The 22,151-nt window shown below is 40.9% G+C and overlaps 1 protein-coding gene across 5 annotated transcripts in view; it reads right to left on the bottom strand.

The window, feature by feature from the left end:
- The window catches only part of ABLIM2 (actin binding LIM protein family member 2), a 150,131-nt gene that overhangs the window by 90,703 nt on the left and 37,277 nt on the right, over positions 1–22,151 (bottom strand). For all 5 annotated transcript variants that reach the window (XM_068403068.1, XM_068403067.1, XM_068403069.1 and 2 more), the window contains exons 2-3: positions 19,927–20,070; positions 2,083–2,266 (exon numbers count right to left, since the gene is read on the bottom strand). In XM_068403068.1, coding sequence (XP_068259169.1) covers positions 2,083–2,266; positions 19,927–20,070 — 328 coding nt within the window. The remainder of the gene's footprint in view (positions 1–2,082; positions 2,267–19,926; positions 20,071–22,151) is intronic.

The raw sequence follows: 22,151 nt of genomic DNA, 5'->3' as shown, positions 1-22,151 counted from the left end.
CTAAGGAAAGCAACGGGAAAGCAACAGAAGCAAATCTGGGTCTTTCTACTGAAGTTTTAGATAGCAGCAATTAGAAACTACATCAGTGAAACAGCTTTTAATCCAACTATTTAGTTATAGAGAAGGTTAGGGAACATACCTGATTTTTTTTGTATTAAATACTATTGTATCAGGAACTTCATTTTTAAAAGCTTTAGCATGTCTTCAATACACATGATATTTGTAGCATATTCTAGTGAGTATTTTCACTGTACTGCAGTTCAGCTCACCTGAATTTTTAGGTACCTAAGAATAAGTAGTTTAGTCATTAGTAGTTCAGAAAATTGTTCTGAATTTCCAGGGAAACAAGACAAATTGTACCACCAAGCTTCAAACTATCAGCTGAAGGACTCACTAAATACAGCAGGGGGTTAGTATATCCAATGGCCTGACTGAAAGCTAAGTTAGGTACCAAGCTGCTAAGTACAGTAACACACAGGTAAATAATTTATGCCTCAATGCTAAATCCTAACGTTGTGGTTGAGGATACAAGTGCATTTAGCAGGAAAACGGAATCAATCTGTTTTTCTTTTTCTCTTAAACAAAGAAGTACCTCACTTCACAGAAGGTACTAGTGCTAAGAAGAAAGGTACCAAGAATTAGCTGTGCTTATCTGCAAGAGCTGTATACTGACAGGCTGCAGGCCAAGAGCTTGTGCAGCCAGCAGTTAACTCATGAGATCCACAATTAGCCAATTAAATAATTTTTCCTCCTGTTTGAAAAAAAAAAAAAAAAAGATTTTAGGTTCTTTTATCATCTTTACTCTTCATGTTCGTTTAAAGTATCCAAAAGGAAAAAATCTCCTATTAAACACAGTAAAACTTGAACAGACAGAATTTAGTATAATAAAGGCTTGTCAGTCTCCGAGTCTGCCCCTTAACATGGCTATTTAATTATTCCTGCAATTGAGATATTAAATTGATATCCTGCCATGAAACACGTCTGTTTTGGAATTTGAAGTCCTGCTTCTGCATCAGCACAGGAGGACATCTGAGCTCGGCAGATCTACAACCTGGGCAGATTGGGCTGGCAGACGGCCACAGCAACATGGACACGCTGGTTTTGGACCGCACAGTCACCTGAATGTTGCACCAGCACATATAGCATCTACAATATGGTGCATCAGCGCCCCGTTGTGCTTTCCCTTTGAATGTGGGGTTACTTCTCTCGTACTGCTAAAAGCTCAAGTTTAGTCAGAGAAATTATTACAGCATTTCCATTTGCTCCAAACTGCTATAAAAGCCCATTTCCTGAAGATTTGGTGGACTTTGAGTTTCTTCCTAAAGTCTTCAACAGGTTTGTTTGTGCTGTTTCCGCAGAAGAGGATTAAGATGCAGGTCAAACAGACATCAATCGCTTGTAGTGCAGAGCCTGCAAACATCCCCACCAACACTGGGTCGCAACATTGCACGTACCCACGTGGGAAATGGTCCCACTGAACTACACTGGGCTGCTGGGGGTGAGCGGAGACCTTGCATGCTGTGTCGCTTGTCACCTCCATGGACGCTTGAGATCCTCAGTGAAATCCAGCACATACATAAGTGTTTGTGAGTCCAGGACCTTTCTGTCCTATTTTAAATGACTATTGGAGTTTCTGGGAAGCAGCACTGTGAAACTTCGGTTTAAATCTATTAATGTGGTATCCACTTGGCTCGCCAAAGACTCAGCCACTGGCATTTGAATTCTTTGTTACTTCGGTCAACAAAAGACAAATTAGCAGACACTGGTGAAGTAAAGCAACATTTGGGGCAAAAGGTCTGACAGTAGAGGCAGTGGCAGTTTCTCAAGTACTTTGAAAACCTCACACAAAAGATACAATAAAACAGAAAAAAAAAATGGAAAAAAACAAGGCACTCAGAATTTGTGGAAAAAAAGGCACTCAGAATTTGCATTTTTTTTTTTAATTCTTTTACTTTTTAAGGAGTGGATAATAGAAAACAGAAGTATTTTTTTTGTATTTGTAGGGTATAAATTTGAACACCTGGCATTCGCTTTTCAAAATCTATTTTTTAAATGAAATATAACTTCACACAGAAAACATACCTGCAGACAGCACACACAAAACAGTCTGGGTGATAGGTTTTGCCCAGTGCTGAAACCACTTCTCCCTCAATGAATTCATCACAACTGAAGCACCGTGTGCCATAGAGTCTCTGGTAGTCCAAAGTACAGATGTAGTCTCCCTGTCTCACAAAAAATCCTCCTTGAGCCAGGTCACATCCACAAGCTGCAGGAAGAGAAAAGGCAGACTCAGAAGGCTGGAAAAGGAAAATTCGCTCTCTAAAACAATGCTGATTTTTCAAGTATGATCAGTATGGTTCCTAGTGGAGTATTTAAGCACTTTAATATACAGGCTTATGATCATAGAACAGTTGTGCATCTGAAAAACACTGCTTTTATAGTAAATTACATCAGTAATGTATTTTGTTCACCAGTAGTCTGGATTTATTCCATGTAAAAATACTAACCTCAGTGCAAAGGCTGCTAGTACAGAGTTAAGTCTTTAGGAGTTGAGTTCAGGGCTAGCATATACAACACCCGTCATATTTAATAGGTTAAAGTAAATGCATAAAGGATACAAACCTTCAACATCTAAAGCACCAATGTTACAAAGAAACGTCTCTGACAGATTACAATTGTCTGATATTCCTCCTGGACACAAAAGTGGTTAAAATACTCCTCCCTGTAAACACGGGGTCTGATGTGCGTGGCAACTGCTGTAAACTTCCACAAGTTTACAAGATCCTTTTTTTAAATCAGATCTTACGTTTACCTGATAAACATCCCTCACCACACATGAACTGGAGGGATGTCCAGAACCGCCTGCTCCTGGCAAAACTAGAGTTCTTAATCCTATCTGTCAATTTATATTTTTTAAGTTAAGTCTGTAAGAAAGGGTTAAAGTTGATTAACCAAAGGCTGGTGAGACTTTTCAGGGCCTTTCTCCATTGCACCAGGGATGGAGCTAGGCTGGCATTTTGAGAACATGTAAGATGGGAAAGGAGAGATACAACAGTCTGGCTGAAGTAATACAGAAGTAGACGAAGATGTAGGTGATCCTCATCCATATTGACCAATATCTTTGAAAACAGATTTGAATTGGTTTATAAGGAGAACTGGAATTCAAAATGGTGATTCTACTGCTGTGCTGACTACTACTTCAAGTCACAGCATCACACTTGTTACTACATACTTCTGCTCCTTGGGATGTGATTGTAGAGAAGCACTTCCAGCAGCAAACGGTGCTTACAGTCAAACGAGGCTGAACAGATGACTGCAGCAGTCTCACTACTCACATGCAGTACACAGAAGAGTGGGAATGTTGTGTATCAAATCTGGGTTGCATGTACAAAACACGGCAGAGCTGCTCAGTGCCTTGGTCCCAAAATAGTAGAGGCACCTAAACATCTGAAGTTCACAACTGAGATTTCTGCTTAGGTACCTGAGAGTCCACAGGCACTTTGGTTTTCAAATGTAAAGCCTCCCAACTCACACCAAAGCCTGTTTGCAATGCCAGAATCAGTCATCTTGCATCTAAATTATGAGAAACAAGTCTCCAGTAGTCATGCTCAAGGCACAAAATAACACCCTCAGAGCACAGAAACCCCTAGAATGCCTAAGATCCTGTCATGTTCATTCAAAAACACATCCAATCACCTGCCTTTTTTTATTATCTTTCTCAGTAGTTAGAGACCACAGCACAAGAGGCCTGGGCTCAAGGCCCTCTTTAAACCCTGAGTGGGCATTTAAATCCTGATCTTTCTCCCTGGAGATGGCCCCAACCGCTAAGCGACAGAAAACAACAATCATGCTAAAACTGTACTAGTATATGACCAAGAACTGAAGAACCATGGGTTATTTAATCTTTCTCATAAGCTAAGATAATTTCAGTTATATTGCATTTGCCATGAACAACAACTATGGATTAGATGATTTATCTTGCAATACATTGTTCATGTGATTTATCTCACAGGCTTAACACATTCGCTTTAACATTTTTCTTTCTCCCCCTTGCTCTAATTTTTACTAAGGACATGCTTTTTGAACAGACTCTTCAACAATATGGCATGGCTTGCTGAATATTATGAGTTTCTTTCAGTCTATATATTTCACCTAGGTACATACTGGTGTGACAGAAGCACAAATCAACTATGGATTTAAGATGATGCTGAGCAGCGTGCTGAGCTGATATTAACGATGCACTAGAGCAGTTCTAAATTGTATCATACAGTGTTTAAACTTGCAGAGTGAAACATAAGAGAAAAAAAGTTGAAGGACATAACTGGGTTTCTGAAGTGAGCAGGGAGGGGTTACGTCCCTATAGAATATTTCTTTATGCCAGCAGCAGCACATCTTACCGCAGTGCACCTGAACAAAACCACCGAGAACCTCTTCGAGCTACAGGGCAGGCACCAACCTACGCATTTTGGTCTGTGCCATCCAAGAGGGACTTGGAGCCGGGCTTCCATAACAAGGGGAAGATGAGGAGTTGATAGTGTACCCACAAATTATCTGCCACTGCTCTGTCATGCACCCTTGACACTACTCACCTGCTAAAACAAGCAGTAGGCGCAAGCATATCTATATGTTTTTACTGCTGACGTTGGTCCGTCAGAGAGGCCAGGCAGGCCCTGTCTCACTGCTGCTAGCAGGGCCTCAGTGTGAGGTTCAGGGCAGGTGGGGTTGGCAACAGCCCTCTCACCAGTGTTTGATGAGACTCTGTCTCACCCTGAAAGTATTTGCCTTTCCCTCTGCTAACACCGAGGTTACAATTACTATGGCTTGTTGCTTATTACTCCAAAGCAGTTTGCACTAATCTAATGCACTTAATCCTGGCTTCTCAGGAAAACCTGCAGTGAAGCTGTTGACCCAAAGAGATACAGAAAAACAAGATATTTGGACTTCAAAACAAAAGCTGAGCTTGGCATCCTCTAATCAGTCCCCTTTCTGCATTACCATCACTGCAGCCTCCCTGTACGCAAAGAGTGGCTGAATTCAGTAAGGAGGAACACAAATTCCGCCATGTTCATTTGAACAGCAGAATGAAGATTAAGAATTGTTTTCTACCTAAGTTGTTCTAATACCTGTTACTGTACTTTCCAATCAATAATAATGACCTGACAGTCGTAACAAATACACTGCAAGTGAACTGCATGCCAAAGTAATGGGTTCTTCTAGTGGCTTTTGCTACACACCTCGCTAGGGTGACATTCATATAAGAAATTAAAGAAATGAAGTGGACCATGAAAAGGAAAAGCAACTTACCAATATAATTGCTTCACAACAGAGTCAATGATTTATTCCTACAAAGAGCTTTTTCAAGATACAGACTTTCTAGATAAAGCAAATGCTGTAAATCTCACTTACCTGCAGCTCTAGAATAACAGATAGGACAGAAAAAATTCACAAGATAAGATTGCAATTAGGAAATTGGCCAAGGGGAGATGACAGTGGTTTGTGAAGAAGGGGGAAGCACAGCCTCAAGGCAGGCCATTAGCACAGCTGATTAACAACTAGGGGAAACACCAGTAGGAATAATGTTCTTGCTACAACAAAGCACACCCATGGATACGAAGTGCGCTAACGACCCAAAGCCTGTAAGCACTATCTGTGCAGAGGGGATCCAATAGAAGGGGAGTTGGATACACCTTGTGAGCCCTAATCTAGCATATAACTTGCTCATTTATTTTCACAAAGGACCGATTCACAGAGGAGCAGAGCTATCAGGATGACCTAAAGAATGAAAGACTATTTTAAGAGATAAGCAGAACTTGGCTTGTTCAGCCTAACAAAAAAAAAAAACAACAAATACTTAGGAAACAACTAATATCTCAACATACATCTGAAGTTTAAACAGAGTGAGTTAAAGAAAAGATGAAGAGCTATTTAAACCCATTGAGAGCGTTGTCACAAGAACAAGTAAGGAAACCCTGTCCATGAATAAATGGAGGCTGCACAATTAACAGAATAGTTTCTAACACTCACTACGAGAAAGCCGTTGAGGTGCTGGAGTGTGTCCAAAGAAGGGCAACAAAGGTCGTGAAGGGTCTAGAGCACAAGTCTTATGAGAAGCGGCTGAGGGAACTGGAGTTGTTTAGCCTGGAGAAAAGAAGGCTCAGGGGAGACCTTATCACTCTCTACAACTACCTGAAAGGAGGTTGTGGTGAGGTGGGGGTTGGTCTCTTCTCACAAGTAACAAGCGATAGGACAAGAGGAAACAGCCTCAAGTTGTGCCAGGGGAGGTTTGAGATTGGATATCAGGAAAAATTTCATCACTGAAAGGGTTGTCAAGCATTGGAACAGGTTGCCCAGTGAACTGGTGGAGTCACCATCCCTGGAGGCATTTAAAAGATGTGTAGATGTGGTCCTTAGGGACATGGTTTAGTGGTGGACTTGGCAGTGCTGGGTTAACGGTTGGACTTGATGATCTTACAGTTCTTTTCCAACAAAACTGATTCTATGATTCTACAACCATCACAGGAAAGAGGTTGTTGAAGAGCATCCTAGTAAGAATGAATAAAAAAATGGAAAAAAAGGCCTCAAATCTCTATAGCTTTGGAATGAAGTCTGAGCAATATTTAAAAAGGATTATGAGATAATGGTTAAAATATTAGCTTAAAGATACTATCTTTTAAAGGCTAATGAGAGAGATCACAGAACCGTTAAAAGCATCAAATGTGAGACAAGCTTGGATGAAATTAGAAAAAAATTGGGTTTTATTTTAAATATCATAGGGTTTGGGCACCTTAAACCCATTGCCACCACCCATAAAACATCAACATTCAAAAATACAGTTCTTTTGTTTAATGCTTCTGCTTAATTAAGCTGATGCATCTGTCATCCTTCATAAAATTAGCACTTGGCAAACATTACAATATAACAGATACCTAACAGTTTTATTCAGCTGTCCTTGACTTTTATAGTTACAGCAGAAAATGCATGAGAAATAGAGAAAGAAGCTCTTTCTTCTTCACTGACAGTGCTGCTTTCTGTGTAATACAGTAGCAGAAATCAACTGACATATAAATAGGTTATAGCACAAATTTATTTGGAACCAATTAGATCCATAACAAATTTAATTGAGACTAGTGGCCGACATGCTTATTCTTCTTCAGAGATTTGATAACCTCTTCCGCTCAGCAAGGCTATTAAATTTCCCAACGCACATCAGCATGACCATTGAGATTCAGTTTAGTGCAAGAACATGTTTATGGCAGAGGATTATAATTTTCTTGACTATTTCTTTTATAAAGCCAACTGCTTTTATGTCACTAAAAACATAACCTGTGAAGATTTTAGCTGAAGCCATCTTACACGTGCCATACTAAAGAAAAATATTTTTTCTTTACAGCCTTTAAACAAAAACAGGCTTTTCATGCAAAAATGTTACACACATTGTAAAATACTTCTTCAGAGAAAAAAGCTATGAGGAAAAGATTTCAAACAGGCTTCGCCATCACACAAGTTTTTATCTGTACCAGTGATACAAGTGTTTTAGCATTCCAAGAGGTTTAAAAAAATCATTTGTATCAGACCTTGATGCCACATTTGGCCCCTTTATCTCAACTCTTGTCAATGGTCATTAGTTCTTCTAGAGCTCCCGCCAAACTGATTAGCTATAAGCAAAACTCCTAAGAAAGAGCCCATTAATGCATTTTTTGGCACAGAAAACTGAGCAGGGTGGGCTTTTTGGCCCTTTCCATCATATTTTGGCATATGTCCATAACAGAGACCATGTACAAGACAGCTCACAGAGGTGCCACCCTCTGCAAGATCCTTATATTTATTCAGCCTAGGAGTGAATCTGGGGTACAGGAGGGAGTCTCTGCAGTTATACCCTCCCTCTTACCCACTGACTCTGCAGGCTGGGGGAAGTCACAGCTTTTCCGAAATCCAAATCCTCCTCCCCTGCTCTTCACACACCACACCACCACCAGCTATGCTCCACCAGCCATAACCTGAGACACAAACCCTCACGTGCTTCCGCACTCTTTGAACCATCTGATATGATCCTTGACATCCAGCTGGCCAAGGAACACAGGGATTCCAGCTAAATACTGGTTTTAAAATCGTCCCAATTTAAAGCTGAGAAGAGTAGCTCTGAAAATAGATCCATTAGACACCCCTCAGGTGAGACGCTGTACCCCTTGCTTGCTCCTTACATGGACAGAGAGACACTGGCCAGCTGAGATGATCCTGCACACCTGCAGAGACAAGAAATCAGGGAAAGGAAACCTGAAGGGAGTCTAGAGAGTACATTTGAAGCAACCACCAGATCTTACCCTTCTAGGATAGGAGATCAGCATTATATCACAGATTCACTCCTACCCAACACTTGTCATCCAAAAGGAGTATCTGGAGGTAGGGTTATTTAAAACCTAGAAACAGTTTCCAACCATTACTGAAGTTCATCTTAGTGAAACAAGAAAAGCACTGCAAACATAGCACTTTTGATAATGAAAAGACTAACACTGAGTAACTCAGCTGCTTGTCTTAGTATTACCCTGCATACCAAGGCAATGCCCTATCCTGAACAGTTATGAGCTTTAGGAGTAATTTTAAGCAATGAATAAATCATAGAATCATAGGTTTGGGTTGGACAGGACCTTAAAGATCATCTAGTTCCAACCCCCCTGCCACAGGCAGGGACACCTTTCCTCTAGACCAGGTTGCTCAAAGCCTCATTCAGCCTGGCCTTAAACACTGCCAGGGAGGGGGCAGCCACAACTTCTCTGGACAACCTGTTCCAGTGTCTCACCACCCTCACAGTAAAGAATTTCTTCCAAATATCTAATCTAAATCCACCCTCTTTCAGTTTAAAACTATTCCCCTTCGTCCTATCACTACTTGCCCTTGTAAAAAGCCCCTCTCCCGCTTTCCTGTAGGCCCCCTTCAGATACTGGAAGGCTGCTAGAAGGTCTCCCCGGAGCCTTCTCTTCTCCAGGCTGAACAGCCCCAACTTTCTCAGCCTGTCTTCATAGGAGAGGTGCTCCAGCCCTCTCATCATCTTCATGGCCCTCCTCTGGACTCGCTCCAACAGCTCCATGTCCTTCTTATGTTGGGGGCCCCAGAGCTGAATGCAGTATTCCAGGTGGGGTCTCACGAGAGCGGAGTAGAGGGGCAGAATCACCTCCCTCAACCTGCTGGCCATGCTGCTTTTGATGCAACCCAGAATGCAGTTGGCTTTCTGGGCTGCAAGCGCACATTGCCAGCTCATGTTGAGCGTCTCATCAACCATCACCCCCAAGTCCTTCTCCTTAGGGCTGCTCTCAATCCATTCTCCACCCAGCCCGTATTTGTGCTTGGGATTGCCCTGACCCACATGCAGGACCTTGCATTTGGCCTTGTTGAACTTCATGCGGTTTGCACAGGCCCAGCTCTCAAGCCTGTCAAGGTCCCTCTGGATGGCATCCCTTCCCTCCAGCGTGTCGACCACACCGCACAGCTTGGTGTCGTTGGCAAACTTGCTGAGGGTGCACTCAATCCCACTGTCCATGTCGCCAACAAAGATGTTAAACAGGACCGGTCCCAATACCGACCCCCGAGGAACGCCACTCGTCACTGGTGTCCACCTTGACATTGAGCCATTGACCGTAACTCTTTGAGTGCGACCATCCAGCCAATTCTTTATCCACTGAGTGGTCCATCCATCAAGTCCATGTCTCTCCAATTTAGAGACAAGGATGTCGTGCGGGACAGCGTCAAATGCTTTGCACAAGTCCAGGTAGATGACATCAGTTGCTCCTCCCCATCCACCAGTGCTGTAACCCCGTCATAGAAGGCCACCAAATTTGTCAGACATGATTTGCCCTTGGTGAAGCCATGTTGGCTGTCACCAATCACCTCCTTGATTTCCATGTGCCTCAGTATATTTTCCAAGAGGATCTGCTCCATGATCTTGCCAGGCACAGAGGTGAGACTGACTGGCCTGTAGTTCCCCAGATCTTCCTTTTCACCTTCTTGAAGATGGGGGTTATGTTTCCCCTTTTCCAGTCAGCAGGAACTTCCCCAGACTGCCACAACTTCTCAAAAATGATGGATAGTGGCTTAGCAACTTCATCCGCCAGTTCCCTCAGGACCCATGGGTGCACCTCATCAGGTCCCATGGACTTGTGCACATTCAGGTTCCTTAGATGGTCTCGAACCTGATCTTCTCCTACAGTGGGCAGTTTGTCTCCTCTTATGGTATTTGGCAGCAAGCCAGAACCTGGACATGCTATGGGACTTGAGATGGAAGATATCCACACCATTTCTGAGGAGGGGACCTCAGGATGGCTTCTCTGACAACTCAGTTAATTCCACTAAGATGGTTTGCAGTTACCTGACACCAAAATACCTAACATAGATCTGAGGGGTTCCTCTGTTCCTCTACTTGCTTAGAAACAGGCTACTTTTTTCCCCAGCCCAGTGTCTGTAACAGCACCTGGAGCACTGTCATTTATGCTGTGTGATATCACAGTCAATCTAACTCCATAATTCTTTATTGCCTACAGCCTAGAAAAATAAATAGCAGCAATAGCAATTAATTAGTGCACTTTAAGCATGTTGCTAGCCTGCTATTGCATGTCATCAGTATTCCATTTGCACTGTACGAATATAAAATGCATCCCTATTTTCCTTGCTGGCGAGTGAGCCTACTGAAAGTAGATTAATTTTTTGGCTGTGTGCTGGGCCTGAAAATCAGCTGTGTCCCGAGAGGCTCGGAGGATGCTACACTTTCTGTACTGTTGTACACTACAGGAGCCTATAATAGTAAAATGCACTGGTCTTCTTGTCATCCAAACAGTGCCATTTTGCTTTCAGCGTGCCAGACAATCAAGCCTTTTGCTTATTGACCTGCAACTGCACGTATGAAGTCTAATTTTTTTTCTTCCATTTATTATCTGATGTAAGGAACCAGGCATGAAACCAACACAGGAGGGGCAGAGTCCCTGAAAATAAAAGAAGGAACAAAGACCTATTCATAATGTTGTTGGAGACAAAACAAGGAAAAAAGAAACCTCTCCTTGCCCAGGCCTAAATAAAAGTTTTCTTCCCCAACACTGTGGCTTTATGTCCACTTCTAGTATTTTTCTCCATCCCTGAGATGGATCCCAGTGGCTAAGATCCCATGACATGTAGAATGCTGGTGACAATTCTCTTTCGGCAGCTAAATTGCATGTCTTCGTACACTACTGATGCAGTCTGGAAGCCCATTCTCCAGAAGCCCACAATTATATCTGGAACATTCCTCCCAGCCACTGTGCCTGTGACAAGCAATAGCAACCATCTGGCAAACTTCCACCACTACAGTTTTGACTTAACTTCAAATTGACCTGCAATTAATTTGAAGCAGTCTAAGCCCCTTTCCAGAAGATAACTGTGACTGTGATACTCTTTCTATTGCACACTCTGGTGCAGATGAGTCCATGTAAGCTTTTTGTGAAGGTTTTGGGGAAGTCTTCCCTGTTGCGGACTTCTTTCCGCTGTTGAAGCGGGCGGCCTGGAGCTCAGGCACTGACTGGTCTTCACAATCTACGCCTCCTTGTTCTGAGGAACGTTGTGGAGTTGTTACTTCGCCGCAGTAGCCGCGAATAATGCTGTTGCTGCTGCTCTGCTCTGGAACTGTTAGCAGACCTCGTCTCCTTGAGCCTGGAGATGTTTTCTCTCTTGATTGCTGGGTGTGGCTTCACCTGAGTCAGCAAGAGCAGCAAGTAGCTTCAGCTGTTCCTTTTGGCTCTTGCTGTGGCATAATAGGCTTCCCACACTTGCTCTGGCATAATAGGCTTCCCGCACTTCCCCAGCTGGAAGTTTGCTGGCCATGCAAAGTCTGCATGGGAATATTGTCTCATTCACCCTTCTTGGTCAATTCACAACTGAAACTTCTGTCTATAGGTAAGGCAGCAGCGAGACAGAAGGAATCTTGCAATGGTATATAATCCATATAATCCAGTTGCTCTTCCTAGGCAGGAAAGATCATATATAAATCTTTCCAAGCAGAGGTCCATGAAATCAAGAATACTCAAACCGGTCAGTCACCAGCAGCATTTTAGCTATAACATCTGAAATACCAGCTATAATCTCAATGTCTGGAATCTCACTTCATTTTGTTACAGGCTGGGGTAAACAAAAATAGGAGTATGAAGCACCAGAAAAGCCTGGGGCAGACCTGCTGGCCCCTTCCCCATCTCCCAAGCAGGAACTGCAGGAAGGCAGTCAGTTCTGCTAGAGGAAGACCAGAACATCTTTCTGGAGTGGGTAAGACAGAAAGAACCGTGGGCTATAGAAGGCTCCAGGGAGACCTCATAGTCGCCTTCCAGTACCTGAAGGGGACCTACAGGAAAGCGGGAGAGGAGCTTTTTACAAGGGCAAGTAGTGACAGGACAAGGGGAAATGGTTTTAAACTGAAAGAGGGTAGATTTAGATTAGATATTAGGAAGACATTCTTTACTGTGAGGGTAGGGAGACACTGGAACAGGTTGCCCAGAGAAGTTGTGGCTGCACCCTCCCTGGCAGTGTTCAAGGCCAGGCTGGATGTGGCTTTGAGCAACCTGGTCTAGAGGTAAGGTGTCCCTGCCTATGGCAGGGGGGTTGGAACTAGATGATCTTTAAGGTCCCTTCCAACCCAAACCATTCTATGATTCTATTCTATGATTCTATATCTTATCCATCTTACAACACTTCACCATGGATATGCAGCATTGATAAGGTATAAAGGACACAGCGTACAGCACACCTACACAGGCTCTCAGGCCAGACTGGCCATGATACCCGTAAATTCATTTGTGAGGTACACACTTCAGTGCAGGAAAACCCTTAAGAGATTCAGAATGTTCTTATGAGACTGACAACACATTAACGACTCAGGTGTACTAATTAAAATGAAGGAGAGTTTGGGGAGTTTCTTGTGCACTTGAGTCCTGTAACTTGACTCCTATAATTTATGTGAACTACATATCTAGTAATTCTGGCATTAAAAAATGCATTTCCATTTTCCATTTCCCTTCTGGAAAGCAGAATTTCCCAGTAGCTTAAAGACAGTGTTACTGCCCTGTAAAAGCTCTCCTGTAGCGTTAAGGGCGAGAGAGAGATCCTCACAGCACTATGTACGTGGCTGTTCCAAGCTACTGAAACAATCTCCTTGAAAACTGGAAAAATTGTCTGGTTTATATTGATTATTTTAAGGAATCAGTCTGGTTATTTGTAATTTACAAGCACGCTAAAGAGATTTAAGAAACTGAGTAATGTGCTTTAATCCATTTTCAACCTAATAGCATCTTAAGTGTTTATGATAAAATACTGCTGTCATTTGCCAGACTAATTAAAACAGTTGGGTTTTTTTTTTTAAACATGTAAAGCAAAACATTAAATATTTTCTGATTTTTCATAATGATGCTTTGGGTTCCAGTTACAGGTTTGCAAATTAAGTGCTTGCTCTGACTATGCACAGATATGGCAGATGGTCTCATGTTAATGAGTCGCAGAAAGCGGGAGGTGGAATAACACCACTGTGGCAGTGATGAATTTTATGCAACAACTCTCTCTAGGTCTCCATGCAGGCTTCATATCACCTTAGTACATCGAAACGCCCAGTAACTACTCCAGCGTGCTGGCTGTATCCCTGCTGTATCCCCACGTGAAATAGTATGATACAGACACAAAGCCTCCCTCCATAAAGGCATCCTTGCACTGACATTTTTTGCGCGGGGAAAAACTTTACCTTATGAAGAGAACTTGAGTAATTCAAAAGAATTACAGGCTCTTCATGGGCATGGCATTATCTAAGTGGGCTGAAATTATATATGCTCAAAACTGCTTTATTTGAATAGTATCTTTACTGCCTGTAAAGCTTTTACCATCCAAAACTTTATCCAATGAACATCAGGCATAATTTTCAAATGCATTCAGTTTTGTCCCGGTTCTACTTTGATTTCAACCAGGATGAGTTTTACTACTCTCCATTTGTTTGGTGTCTGTCTAAATCTACCTCACCGTTCCCAGCAGAGTTAAGCACCTCTCCCAGGTAGCTCTTCCCAGTAAGGAACCAGTCCTCCACAATGGAAACATCTTCTGTACGGGGCTGTATCTGTAGTTTGGATCATCCCACAGAAGTTTCAGCAATTACTTCTTTGAAAATTCTATCCATGTAATGAGCACTTAACTTTCTGCATAACTTCTCAGTCATTGGACTCGTAGGATATAAAGGAGAAAAGTGAGGCAATGAAAAGACTAAAGAAAACTGTATTTATCTATCAGCAAGAAAGGAAAGCAGGGGTATTATGTAATATCCTGGGTATAAAGACTGGAGTAAGCATGTATAGCTTTACCATGCCCTAAAAACCTAAAACCCCAGAAACTTTGTGTCTTTAAATGAGATAAATCAAGTTGGAAACCAGAAATAAAAGAAGCTTGGCTTCCTGTAGTGGACAGTTAGATAATCTTTATTGAAATGTTAGGAGGATATTCCTTTATCAGTACTCGTAACTGTGATTCCACCCCTGTCCCTTTCACCACACTTTACCAGTGTATAAATTCTTGAAAGATACTTCTGAAAAAATTCATCAGACTCAGGATGAAATATATGCCATGAAACAAAGCTTTCATTAGAGTGCTGATGTGACAGGTATATGACCAAGACATAAGGGGTTGCAGAAAGTTCTTTATGAATACAAAGAAAGGTTACAGCAAGAATGTGATTAAAACTAAAGAAAAAATAACAACTACTTTGTGATTGTGAGAGTTCACTAACCGACCAATTTTTTTTTCATGCTTTAATTATTGAGTTGCTTTTAGAAAGTTAGTGGCTAATTATTTTTAAACTTTAAGTTTAAAAATCTCAAACCCACAAGGCGGAACCAATGGCCACTGCATTAAAGCACTTTTGTACAGGCAAAAGTGACTATTGTCATTATTATTACTATCATTATCATCATTATCACTATTTCAGTGAGATAAAAGTTTTAAACTAATGTGACATTGATAAGTCAGCCCTAAACCCACCATACTGTCCAAGCCAGACTCCAAGAGTATCGCGTCGAAAGCGTAGCTTTTCCTACTATATTGAGTTAATATGATCTGGGATTGCAAATTCCTGAAGTACAAGGGAAGCGATGGCCACGTTGCTGAGAGCGCCTGATGAACCAGAGCCCCTACACTGCATCCCTGGTGCCTAAGATACCACGCATGCCATTAACTGCCACTGCTTTGCCAAAAGCTGGGACTCAGAAATCTTACTAGTGAGCTTCCCGTAAATGACCCCGATTCCGAAATGCGAAACCCTGTAGCTATGTCCAAACGCGAATCCCTCAGATTACTCAGCGTAGCTTTTAACTTATTTATTTATATCCTAGTAGATAACATTTGATCTAACAAACAAATCATTCCAATTACCAAGTTACTTCACATTTTTAACCTTTTCACCAAATATTGTCTCAGCCCTTCCCATTAACATGGCTTCATGATAAATGAGATAATTCTGGGTTGTGTTGTATGTTCTAATGAAAAAATGGTCTAAAAGTGACGTATCCAGCCCAGGGCTCTTGCACAATTCCCAGGAAACTGTAGTGCCACAAAACTCAAACATTGACCCACAGAACCACACACCCAACTCTGCTGTGATATATGTTCTAACAGGTTAATTAAACAAACAGATGAAAATTCATGGGGAGAAAAGTATACTTGAAACTGCCAGTCGTGCCAGCATGGAAGACTGCATGTGCTGCATCCATAGCAAGGCAGCAATCCAGGGAATTTTGATTAGGGGCAAAACAAGACCGACACATACATAGTGAAGCTGCTATAGTACAATGGTCATGTTTTTACATCTGTGGCTCGGATTGCAAGCTTACTTCATTTCATCAAGACCAAACCAGTAAAGGACAAAGATATAAGTTACAGTTCATCTCACATATGAGTAATCTGGTACAAAGAACAGCTTTTTGCAAGATTGCATGGATTTTCTCACTTAACTAGGGTGGAGGCTGCAGGATTTTTGCATGCAAATAGATTCACAAACACATTACGGACTGTCCATTATTTGGTCTGCTAGAGTGGCTATGTAAAATACTGTAAGTATGTTTTCTGATTTTATATAAAGCTACTACCAAATTATCCAGACCCAGAAACATTGGGCTTTGATTCACACTTCCAATATTTCCTAAATACTGTATTTGACATCAGTTACTGCTACTTTGAAAATGTCAGGATATTATCACATCTCAGAAAAAGAAATACTTGACAAACACGCCTAACACACGGTAATTTCTATCTTTATGAAAGATCAAAGAGGCTACCCAGGATAACATAACCACAGCACCTACATCTCTCCTATCTACAATTCTGCATTAGTCTATGTCTCTGCTGGCTCACTAAATTACGCTGTTGTAATCAAGCTCCAAGTAAGTATTTGCCTAATACCATACGCTGTATGAGAAGCAGTCCTGACCTGACAGACACCCTCAGAATGAACTAGACAACACAGTTTTTTTTCATTTGATAGTCTGAGTCATCAATATTTTATCACCTTTTGTCATTTTCCTTGGTGCTTTCATTACAGCAGTAAGAAATAATAAGAGAATTTGCAAACATGGGAATCAAAGCCCTTGAAGTCTAATGAATAAAATGTTTGCCTTATTATTTCAAAGGCATCTACTTCTATTATAGCTGCATTTTTATTAAACTCAATTAACATGGGAGATATTTTAAAGTAAAGATTGAGTAAAAATTTGAAGTGAGACTAGATGGCATGTTCCCTATAGCCTTTTACTAGCAGATTAGATGTGCACTTTAACAAGAAATAATATATACAAATTATTGTAAAAGCCTTATTTATAATGCCTATTTACCTCCATAAGTCCTATTAAACTTTGATAGTGAGCGAAACTAGCAGATGTTCACAGTATCGCTATTAAGATTTTTAATCTGGATGTGTATCTCAATATTGAATAACAAGAACAATTATTCAATTTTTAAAAATTTTCTTAGAATTGTTTAGAATCATTATCTGAGGAATGTAAGAAGACCTGGATGGGAATGACTGACTTTATACTAACCTTCCTTGGTTATATAATTTAATTTAAATACAAAAGTCACCTACATACTTGCTGTTACCATTCTGAAACTCACAGTCCCCATAGAAATAATCAGATGGCAGTGTGGCAATATACAAAATTACCTTTCTACCCTAAAAAAAAAAGAAACAATTAAATGTCTCTGCCCCTCTGAAACCTTGTAATTTATCCAACACTATCAAAGAAATCGTTCACATTTCACACATATTCAAAAGGCAAGCGTGACTTCTTCCAGTGTAATATCAGCTGTCACTGATCAAGTCATTCAAACAGACCTCAACTACCTCTAGACACCCTCTCAAGACATGGCCATTTGTAATTCTTCTTCATGGGCTCTTTGTCAGTTTGTGGCCTCCATCATTGTACATCTGTAAATACTGCGAGAAGGAACATAATTTTCTGCAGTCTTACAAGTATCTAAGGTTTTTCTGATGAAGGTTATGAGGTGGTTTAATACAGAGGCAGCCAACCTAAGCAGGCAGGCAGCAGGCAGCTCGGCAGGGCAATGCAGCCAGCCCACCCGTGGGATTATCTGTCCTGGGACTGTCCTGCGGCTGTGCTGGACGCTGGACACACTGGCTCTTTCAAGGTGCTATCTTTGGCAGATGAAGTGAGAGGGGGCAAACTGCATCGCTGAGCGCCATCAAAATAAATGCACTGCAGGGAGGAGTCAACTGTAAAGTAAATATATTTCCTGCCCAGGCACAACAGTTCAGCAGCATGACAAGAAAAGGGGTTCAGAAAAGGGGTTGCGGCACAAACCTCTCCTTGAAGGCTGAAAGGAGGTAAGTGGCCAACCGACCAGGAGAACTGAATACCATTTTATTGCTAAATCCTAACACATTAACTATATTTTTTCATTCATTGATTTGATCACATGATTAAAAACTCAAATCACATTTGCCTAACCTGATTTTTTCTTCCCTTTATGTTAGCTAGTGAAATGTATGTTCCGTGATCTGTTCTGTTCCTAAGCTCTTCTCATGTAACAATGTGATAAATCCACGCTAGAAAGCGACTCATGCTTCTTAAGTAACAAATAAAACCCAGAAACAAAACAAAAACAGATACCAGAAGGAAGCCAGCAAATTTATGGCAACCCTTGAAAAGTGATAAAAGGAATTATGGTATTTAAATAACGAGAAAAAGAAGCCAATCATGTGTGCAAACTCAGCACTCAGCAAAATGATTAGTAAGGAAGCATAGAAATACTCCAAGAGCCCTGACACCAAGAAGCAGTTCAACCACTCATCTCTGACACTATCTCCTGTGCCAGTTGAGAGTCTGACGGGTGGCTGACAGATGCTACCCTGCTTTTTCCTTGTTAACACAGTGATTATTTTTTTTTCCCATTTAATCCAAGATCTGCCTGAAGCGAACAAACTCCTTATCTCTTACAGACAGGTAGGGGTAATACAGCTTCTATAGCACATTCATCATCATCTTCTGGATGGGTGTGGGAAAAAAAAGCCTCCGCACTGCCTAAGTTTGGGATCAGTGAATAGTTTCAGAATCCTCTTGCTACACTTGCAGGTGACCTGGCAACCTCTAAAAGGAGACTCCCTATGAAATGAAAATGTGGATGTATAATGTGTCTTGTTCCTTCTATAGGACTTCTCAATGTTTTCTCATAGCAGATCTCTATAAAAGGGGGCTTGGATTTCATCCAGATAATTACATGGAGCACATATCAGTATGTTACTGAGACTTCATGCAGGAGACAAGACTCCTGAATAACAAATTAGATGCTCTCTTCCTGAGTTAGGTCTGAAAAACTAATTTGATAATAAAATTTGCCATAAGAACAGGTGGCTTTAAAAGAGTTTAAATACATATGTAAGGGCTGTGTTCTGCTTTAAATACCATTCTGGTTCTGAATAGGTGACCAAAATATTTTTGCTATTTACGATAGTGCACGATCCTTATTTTTCTTGCTGTGTATTTTGCAAAGAACACAATTATTGAGCTGAACATTTAATCCTATCTAACTCATTAAAGACTGACTCAGGTATTGAACACTATATACTTAATCCCATGAGACATATAAAAATTTCAGTGTAGCTGACAGATAACGACAGTTACCTTTCTGATAGTTTCCTCTAAATAGAAATGGAAATAGTCACATTAACACAGCTGGGACCAGAGCCATGCTCATGTTTCTAGGCAGTGCTACAGGGATTAATAAGGGTGTCCAGTAAACATCAGTTAACATTTACTCATTCGTACATTCAAAACAAATTAGATCTTTGCAACTTCCAGATAATCTTTCAAACAACCAAGTATCTACAGAATGGGTGTTGTACCAGTTAACTCCCCGTTTCCTTGACCATCCTTCTGCCATTCATAATGCTTCAATATTAGATCATCAGGCACCAACCTGGAGCAAGCCAAGTAGTTCCCCGCAAAAAATGGAAAAGCACAGACAGTCACACTGGGATTCAAACATCACAGTCCAACACAAGAAAGTCTGAACAGACTTGGCCACGGCCCATCCCATGGCATGCATTAGAAAGCTGGGAGAGGGATACCCTCTGAGTTTCTTTTTAAGTGTTAATTCTCTCCTAACGCTGCACTGTGTTTTCGCTACCAGTTCTCCCAACCTATTCTTTTTCAGGCCCAGCTCTATAGTAAACTCCATGGGTTTATATCCATTCAAAGCATACTCCACTTCTAGGATTTAGGATGTTTACAGTCCTACAGCAAGAAGTCATAGAGTTCACAGTAAATCCTTTCAGGCATGGATTGCATTGAAAAATGTTTGTGAAGTTTCCAGGACTGTGAAAGTCACATGCCCAGTGCTAATGCCCTACTCATAGGTACAGCTGTCACAAACACTTACCTTTGCAAACAAAGCACTTAATATGGAAATATTTGTTCTGAACTCTCAAAACTTCTCCTTTGCATGGGTTTCCACAGTTATTGCAGAGAATTGCAGTACTTGATGGTTTCTCCAGTTGGCTATGTACAGCCTGCGGTTGTGAAACTGCAAGGGAAAACAAAAGGTAGAGCATTTTAAAGGCCATCAGATACATCACTGCAATAAAACCATCTTCTCTAAGACCTATAAATAACATCTGGGACAAAACAGGTCAAGTGGATCAAATAGTTTTAACTTCTGGTATTGGCCAGCACAGGAGAAAATATCTGCTAAAGGAGATGAGCCAAGGTTCTCTTTCCATAACTTTCAAAGCTCGTGCCTGCAAACATTTCAAACATAAATCAGAATTGCTTATAGAGGAAAGAATCTACACGATCAAGTCTTGAGAGCCTCCACCTGAATTTCAAAAAAAATGCTTTGTTGCATTTTTTCTTCAAGAAATCAAAGACTACCGATAAAAGCTATTGTTTTTATCCAAAATGCCCTTAGTGGGATTTAGTAACTACTACACTGTGAGCTACTGACCCTTAAAGTTTAAGGTAATTGCCTTTTTAATTGATTTTAAGATAGAAAGACACTTCTGTAGATGTTTTGACTTCATACTTCTGAAACACTGACATCTCTGTAAATAACACATAGATCTGACCATTAACGAAAAGTTGCTGTCATTCTGTAAGGAAACCATGATTTCAAGAGATTAGGTTTATCTAAGTTAGTAAAATATTAAGTGAAGTAAAAATTTGCTGCCATCTTGTGATATAAAATAGAAAGTGCATTTATTGGGCTGTTGATAATAATATAAATTGGCATCCCAATGTGTTAAGTGGAACAGGTGAGATATGACATTATTCTTGCAATTCTGCCGCAGTACTTGCATCAATTTTTTATCGCAGTGTACTTAGGAATCTAACGAGCAAACATCAAGGCAATTAATTATAAACGGGCTGTAACTATAACTCAATAGACTTGGCTTTTTTCCTATGTGCAGAAGAACTAATAACAGGAAAATATATCAAGCATTTTAAGTAAATTACATGCTTAATGACATTATTCTGTAATGTGGCATGCTTATTCTAAGGTTGGATTGCTTATTTCAAAGTGATTTATTTTTTTAAATTTTAACTTCAAAATAAACTTATAAACCAATCAGTCAAGGTGGAGCAACCTCTCATAGGCCAATACACTAAGTATGAATGGGAACCAGACATGTTTCCCTTCAGGGTTTAGTCGAGGGATAATGCCACTGCTGTGTAACCCTTGTCTTTCGTCAACATTCAAAAAAAAAATTCAGAAGTAACTTTTTGTATGAGACTGTTGTGATATGATGAATAAATTTATAAGAGGCTGGGTTAAACTCAGATTGGCCAAGATACTTAGTTTCTATTCCTATTGTAATATCAGAGTTGCTATTCCAGAAAAAAAGGCATCTGAAAGGAAAAAAAAAAGGGGGGAAACCCCATAAAATTGATTTTAATTAAAAAAAAAAAACCAACAACAAAACCAAAGTCTATACTTTCACCATAGGGAGGGATGATACAGAGGGGCAGTGATGGTACTGTCACTATGAACACATATGATAACAGACGATACCAAAATCAGTAAGTGAGCATCATGCAGCTCTTGTTCTCTAACACCCAACCTTGCTGCTCTTCCTCTTCTATTCTCACCCTCATCCCCACCGCCAGAACCAGGTGGTGATACCTAAAAGGCCTTCCCACACCCACCGACTTTAAGGAGTCAGTATTTCGATGAGATGCTGAGCCTCCCACCCAGCCTTCCAGGAGAGTTTCTGCAAGTTTTGCTCAAACCAGCACTTTCTACTCCTGTAAGTAGAGTGGTTTGGATTTTTTTCCCAGGGAGATACATGGGATTGAGCTGCCCGTAGAGTTATTCACCACCCATTAGCATTCTGCCTTGTCTGCTGAAATTACATGTTCTGGGATTGTCAAAAAAGTCCTGCTCAAGGCAATGTGAACTCTGGAGCTATTACTGAAACCTTGGCTAGAATTAAGTACATCTCCAGTAAAAACAACACAGCACGACAGGCAATTAGAAGTTTATAGAAAGGCAGATGCTCAAATTTACACAGGGCAAACAGCACACATGGTTCAAGCTAATATGAACATCTGCCTTATTCCTCAAAAGAAAGTGGAGAAAACTCTGAACTTTGCAATACATAACTTTTG

The sequence above is a fragment of the Nyctibius grandis genome, chromosome 6 (genome assembly GCF_013368605.1).
Source record: "Nyctibius grandis isolate bNycGra1 chromosome 6, bNycGra1.pri, whole genome shotgun sequence".
NCBI classification, from domain to species: domain Eukaryota; kingdom Metazoa; phylum Chordata; class Aves; order Nyctibiiformes; family Nyctibiidae; genus Nyctibius; species Nyctibius grandis.
The sequence above is the reverse complement of the archived record's forward strand: the minus strand, read 5'-3'. Positions and strand labels throughout refer to the sequence as shown.